General features: G+C 39.0%; 1 protein-coding gene across 1 annotated transcript; it reads left to right on the top strand.

The window, feature by feature from the left end:
• LOC110269210 lies at window positions 1,838-2,818 on the top strand. The gene is made up of 3 exons (XM_021116895.1): window positions 1,838-2,011; window positions 2,093-2,180; window positions 2,262-2,818. Exons 1-3 carry the CDS (start codon window positions 1,838-1,840, stop codon window positions 2,816-2,818), a joined length of 819 nt encoding a protein of 272 aa, XP_020972554.1.

Raw genomic sequence — 7,213 nt, forward strand, 5'->3', positions numbered from 1 at the left:
TTTTTGGAATTTTGTAAATGCAGTAGCAGAATTCCAAATCTTGTAAAAAATTCAATTCTAATCCAAGTTCAGCAAAACTTAACTTAAATTGAAGATTAGGATCTCTAGAGTTACCTTACTAAGAAAAATAGGTCGTGCATAAGTATTTACAACACAAGAAGGGTTTAGATTAAACAAGCTTAGGAATTGGAAAAAATTGTAAGTTGCCCCTAGGAAGGGTTAAAGTTAAAGACAATGATATTGAGAGATAAAGAGAAGAAAGAAGAATAAGGAACAAGGAATGAAATAAAAGTCGATAATTGATGATGTTAATTAATCAAGAATAATAAAATGTATGAGCACCGAGTTAAGTAAAGCTGAGAATGATGAGATATGAATTGGTTTCGAGAATAAAACTCATAATTATGAGAAATGATTGAATAACTTGAGCTTGGGGTGTTCTCCCCATGTCAGCCGGGATTTTTTCCGTAGTTGTTATTGAGCTTGGCATATTGTTTTCCCCATGTCAGCTTGGGGTGTTGTTTCTTCTCCCCATGTCAGCTTGGGATTCGTCCCATGGATATTATTGAGCTTGGGGACGTTCTCCTCCCCATGTCAGCTTGGGGATTCTCCCCATGGTGTATTTTGAGCTTGAAAACATGTCGGGATGGCTACGTAACCAACAGTTGATATCAACAGCCATAGGACAGGCATGTATCATGTGCACATTGTGTGAATTGCTTGTTTGTGAACTATTTGGGAATGCCTACGTGATTATAACATGTTATCTGTTGTACTTGTTATCTGTATTACTTGAAAGTTACTTGTGCTTGCCTTGTTTGCTTATTTGTCTGTGTAAACTAATTGGTGATGGAGGAGCGGAGGAAGGGTGGACCGGTTTGGACTTAATGTTAGGTTTAAAATATGTAAGGTTAGAATTCATTAGGTGATCTACCCCTTTTTATGGCTTCTGCTTAGAAATTAAGCTTTGCAATTGTATGACGGAGTTCTAGGATTGCCTCTCGCATTCCCAGGACCTTATTTATTATACGCGTGGCACCTTTACCATGTTGAGAACCTCCGGTTCTCACCCCATACTATGTTACTGTTTTCAGATGCAGGTCGAGAGGCTCATTGCTAGGCGTCTGGATCTCTTAGGCGGAGCAGTTCCTGGGTTTTTGGTGTTTATCAGCTTATGTATATAAGTACTTAGCTTTCTCTCCAAGAAACTTATCTATTTTGTTCCTCATAGAGGTTACAAGAGAGTTAGGGACTTATTACTGTACATTGGGTGTTTAGGATACTTATGTAATTATATGTAAATATTCTCCGGCCAGCCTTGGCTTTGCAGGCTAAGTCAGGAGCTAGTTTCAATGTATTCTTGGCTTTCTTTTATTCTTTTGCTTATTCATATCTGTAGTCTTCAGGTTTCTTCGCACGCAAGTTATTCCGTTCCGGAGCGTTGCGCTTTTTATTTTGCCAGTTTTGTTTTACCCATTTTTCAAGGCTCCTAGTTTATTATATTCTTTCTACTATTATATGTATGTATTTTATTTTAGCAGTCGTAGCACCTCGCCACCTCTGTTTTACGTCCTAGGTGTAAAGCTCTGTGTGGTAGAGCCCGAGGACAGACTGATTATGCTTCTGTGCATTCTCTGTGTATGTGTCTATGTGCTATTTGGATATCTAATTGATATATGTGGCATAAACATTCATGAGCATGCATCTGGGACTTAAAGCACTAGACTTACGATATTGAGACTGATCAACTTGATATCACTTGTTTGGTTTGTATAGGGACCAGATGTCGACTCGTAGACGCGGACGCGGACGAGGTAGAGGCAGAATAAGAAATTCTATGCCTGAAGCAACATGGAACAATCCTCCTAACACTATAGACTTCATGGCCGCTCTAGGAAATATGGCCGCCACGAAGCAAGCGACAGCCGAAGCTCTAGGAAATAAAATAAGTAATGGGAACAATGGCAACAACGGCGATGATGGTCCTATGACGCTTTCTTCCTTGCTGAAGGTTCATCCTCTGAACTTTAGAGGAACCTCGAATGCTACCGATGCGGATAACTAGATACAAGCCATTGAGCGAGCATTACAGGCTCAGCAGGTTCCTGATGAACAGTGGGTTGAGTTTGGAACCTACCAGCTGCAGGGTGAGGCTCAGCATTGGTGGCAGGGCAAGAGGCGTATTCTGTAGCCTGATGGGGTTGTAATCACTTGGGAGTTATTCTGAGAAGAATTCTATAAGAAATACTTTCCCAACTCAGTTAGAAATGCAAAGGAACTTGAATTGCTTCAGCTAAAACATGGCCAGATGACCATTACTGAGTACACAAGCAAATTTGAGGAACTGTGCCATTTTTCACGTATTTGTGGGGGAGCTCCTGAGGACTTTGCTGAGTGGAAGTGTATCAAGTATGAGGGAGGTCTTAGGAGCGATATTCTGAGCTTTGTTGCACCGATGGAGATCCGAACCTTCTCTGAACTGGTAAACAAAACCAGAGTTGCTGAAGAATGTCTGAGAAAGGCGGCATTAGATAAGAGTGACCACCGAAGCTCTATTAAGGAAGATCACAGAAGAAATTTTGTGCCTAGAGCTCAAGATTTCAAGCGAGGTGGCAATATTCCACAGCAACATCAAGGCCAGAATAGCTTCTGGAGGTTCAATAATAACAATAACCAGGGAAGAGGACACAGAAAACAGGCTCAGTTACCGCAGGACGACTTGACTTGCAGGAGGTGTGGAAGATACCACCCGAACACTCCGTGTAGGGCCGGTTGGGATGTCTATTATTACTGTGGAAGAGCCGGGCATATGTCCTGAAATTGCCCAAAAAAGAAGAGTCAGGATGCTAGGAGAGCTCCGCAGGCGGGACGAGTGTACACTATGATGGCGGATGGTGTTGAGGGCACAGATGCTCCGATTGGAGGTAAGGATGGACTAGTAATTAAAATTTTGACTACTTTGCATGATGATGACCTGTAATACTTAGTATAATCCACCACCGGGCTGTGAGAATTGTGACTTCCAAGAGAATGATCGAAAGATGACTTTTAATTACGGAGACAAAACGGCATTTGGTTGACTGTGAGGGAGTGACTAGGTTCTTGAAGAACAATAACTAGGGTTATATAGTGAAAGAGGGTTGGAAGAGCAAGCATACAATGTGAGTCATAGGTTAAGAATCGAGAGTGTTGAGAGTGGTGCGACGACTATTAGAATCGATGGGACTCAGAAGCTTGAAGGATTATAAAATAGAGCACGAGATCCGTTCAATCAAGTGTGCCCGGTATGAAATATCAATTGCACCGGAGAGCGTGTTAACGAATCCTTCCGAGTTGACCTAGCCTTCTTTTGTAGCTTACAATAGAATTCTAACCCGAACTTCTTCTTAAATAATGAATGGATCAACTCCTAATCCTACCCCTAACTTGCACGAATCTTGCTCTTTCCAAATGAATCCGACCTTGTCTTGTCATAATAATGTAAATTTGTGAATCTTAGAAACTTGCCGCGAGTGGAACTGCTCTCTTTTGAAAAATTGATAATTCGTTGACGTTAGCTAAGGTTTATTTAATTTGGTGCGCTATATCTTTTCCTCAACCAGCTTGAATTTCAATTCCTCTCTAAGAGTGCACCTTAACTCCTTCTTGTATATCTTGTTAATCTCTAAGAACTTGCTGTACCCACCATATAGAGCATCGAGCGTCTTAGTTCCTGAATTTGATAGCTGAGACAATGGAGAAAAAGTTATGCAAATCTGAGTTAGAATTCTTATTATGAAAGCCGACAAAAAAGTTAAGCAGATCTAAGAAGAAGACTTCTCAAGTGGGAAGGAAGATGATACCTATATCTGAAGATTACTTCAACGAACTAGAATCGGATGAGCAATCAAAAATAAGAAAGTTAAAACCCGCTAAGTTAGCCCATTTCAATTTTTTGGAGAGTATTGATGGTCGGAGGTGTGCCAATAGTTTTCTGTCGTGCCTTTCGTAACTTCTGAAACACGCTTCTAAAACGAATTCATGTCTTACAACCTAAGCCAATCTAAATGAAAGGAGATGGACATTTCGAGTAACGGGGTCAGCTTCATGAAACTCAGAATATGCCGAAAGACTACCCACACCTCTTTTCAGATAACTGAATCTGAATTTTGAGGGCAAAATTCCTAATTAGGTGGGTAGGATGTAAACCCCGTAAAATTAGTAAATAATTAGTCAATAAATTAAATTTTAACTAGGAAAATTAAAAATACAAAACTAATATCAAAATAAGATAGAGCTCTTCAAAACGAGAATTTTGATACTAATTTCGAAAATTTTGGCCCAAAATTGGACCGAATGGGCCGAACCGGTTGAACCGGGCCCAAACCGGGCCCGTGGGCCCAACCGGACCCATCACTTAAATGAGCTGAAGCTCATTTTCTCCTTCATTTTGGCATGCAAATGCTGGACAGCTCAGCATGAGAAGGAAGAATGTTTGAAGCTTCCAAAACCCTCACTCAAATTTCAATTTTCAATAACTTTTTATTCGGAGCTCCGATTGACGATCACGACCGCGGCATCGAGCTCTACAAAGCCTGGTATGTTGTAAGGTAAGGAATCCACATTTCCTTCCTCGATCTCCCCTGTTTCAGTTTCGAAAATCTATGGAGAAATATGTTGAAAATTGTTCATTTTGGTGTTCTAGGTTCAATTTAGCTTGCGGAGCTTATCGGGTTGAGTTGCTGTGAGTGTGGGTGCGGTAAGGATCACCTAAACTCTAGCCAAATCTTGAATTTATTATGTAAAATCTGAATTGGGAATAGATATGTGTATTAGGTGTGAATTAAGTATATATATGTGCATTAGAATTGAATTGTGGACATTTGGAAGCTTGGTGGTGATTGGAGCTAAGATTTTGGTTGGTTTCTCAAAGCTTGAGGGGCTGTGGTTGTGATTCGTGTGGCTGCCTTGGACTAGATATAGTGATCGGCCAAGGTATGGTTTAGGTTTTGCGGTTTTAATATATAAGGTGGTGTGAAAACTTAGGCTAGAAGAACTATAGGATAAGTTGAAATGGTTTTATGCATTAAATGATTAGTTTTGTGAGTTGATGATGTTGTTGGTATATGTTAATGAGATTTTGTGGTTATGGTTTATTGATTGGCTAATAATTAATTATGGGTAATTGTTAGATGCAATTTCTAGTTGAAGGTGATGAGTTAGTAAGATTGATGTTGCTGAAATTCTGTTGATTGGTTGGTTTATTATTGTTAGAAGAAGTGCAGAATTTTAATGCTTTAAAGTGTGCTTGTATGATATAAATCATGGTAATTTCTGATAGGTACATGAAACTGAGGTTTTGGGGTAGGGTTATGATATAATTAAAGTAGATATGGTGATGAATGAGGGGAATGGTTGACTAGTATAAGTTGGAAACCTAGAGGACTAAATTTGGTTAGTGAAATTGAGAAGTCTTGCTGCAGAAATTCCTAATCTGTTTGGACAGCAACTTAAAACAAAAAATGGGAATAATCTGGACATGATTTTCGAAATAATCTATTTTTATAACAAATTTCTATAAGTCAAGATTATTCCAGAAAAATTTCAGGGAATTTGGCCTAGTGGTTTGGAAGATACGATTTTTTGAAGTTTAGTGGTTACTGCAGATTTTTTTGGTTTTCTGGTTCTGCAGTACCAACTTTCAGACGCTATAACTTTGAATTTAAATGGAATTTTGAGTTGCTCCCAAAAGGTATTTAAAGATTTATCAGTCTATTTTAATTGAGAAGAAGTTTCAGGTCCATATCTACCTTTTAGACTTAGATAAGTCATTTGGAAGATGGGTTGTTTGCTGGAAATTCTGAACTGATTCATAAAAATAGGGCACCTCTTCCAATTGATAATTAATTACTCAAATGAAGTGATATGAACCTGAAACTTGTGGGTTTTTAAACTTGGGAATGTTGACCATAATCCCACCAAAATTTAGAGGCAACAGACTAGAATTAGAATTATTGTAGAATTTATAAAAATACTGCTGCTGTCTGTTTTTCTAGAATTTTGTAAATGCTGTAGCAGAATTCTAAATCTTGTAAAAAATTCAATTCTAATCCAAGTTCAGCAAAACCTAACTTAAATTGAAGATTAGGATCTCTAGAGTTACCTTACCAAGAAAAATAGGTCGTGCATAAGTACTTACAACACAAGAAGATTTTAGATTAAACAAGCTTAGGAAATGGAAAAAAAATGTAAGTTGCCCCTAGGAAGGGTTAAAGTTAAAGACAATGATATTGAGAGATAAAGAGAAAAAAGAAGCATGAGGAACAAGGAATGAAATAAAAGTCGAGAATTGATGATGTTAATCAAACAAGAATAATAAAATGTATGAGCAATGAGTTAAGTAAAGCTGAGAATGATAAGATGAGATACGAATTGGTTTCGAGAATAAAAATGATAATTATGAGAAATGATTGAATAACTTGAGCTTGGGGCGTTCTCCCCATGTATGCCGGAATTTTTTCCGTGGTTGTTATTGGGCTTGGCGTATTGTTTTCCCCATGTCAGCTTGGGGTGTTGTCTCTTCTCCCCATGTCAGCTTGGGATTCGTCCCATGGATATTATTGAGCTTGGGGGCATTCTCCTCCCCATGTCAGCTTGGAATTCGTCCCATGGATATTATTGAGCTTGGGGGTGTTCTCCTCCCCATGTCAGCTTGGGGATTCTCCCCATGGTGTATTTTGAGCTTGAAAACATGTCGGGATGACTACGTAACTGACAGTTGATATCAACAGCCATAGGACAGGCATGCATCATGTGCACATTGTGTGAATTGCTTGTTTGTGAACTATTTGGGAATACCTACTTGATTATAACATGCTATCTGTTGTACTTGTTATCTGTATTACTTGTAAGTTACTTGTGCTTGCCTTGTTTGCTTATTTGTCTGTGTAAACTAATTGGTGATGGAGGAGCGGAGGAAGGGTGGACCAGTTTGGAGTTAATGTTAGGTTTAAAATATGTAATGTTAGAATTCATTAGGCCACCTATCCTTTTTTATGTCTTCCGCTTAGAAATTAAGCTTTGCAATTGTATGACGGAGTTCTAGGATTGCCTCTGGCATTTTCAGGACCTTATTTATTATACGCGTGGCACCTTTACCATCCTGAGAACCTCCGGTTCTCACCTCATACTGTGTTACTATTTTCAGATGCAGGTCGAGAGGCTCCTTGCTCGG

The sequence above is a fragment of the Arachis ipaensis genome, chromosome B02 (genome assembly GCF_000816755.2).
Source record: "Arachis ipaensis cultivar K30076 chromosome B02, Araip1.1, whole genome shotgun sequence".
In the NCBI taxonomy this organism is placed as follows: Eukaryota; Viridiplantae; Streptophyta; class Magnoliopsida; order Fabales; family Fabaceae; genus Arachis; species Arachis ipaensis.

Coding starts and splice junctions, on each gene's coding strand:
- LOC110269210 (XM_021116895.1), top strand. CDS start 1,838: ATGCCTGAAGCAACATGGAACAATCCTCCTAACACTATAGACTTCATG. Junction 2,012..2,092: donor CGCTTTCTTCCTTGCTGAAG/GTTCATCCTCTG, acceptor CGAGCATTACAG/GCTCAGCAGGTTCCTGATGA. Junction 2,181..2,261: donor TTGGTGGCAGGGCAAGAGGC/GTATTCTGTAGC, acceptor TTCCCAACTCAG/TTAGAAATGCAAAGGAACTT.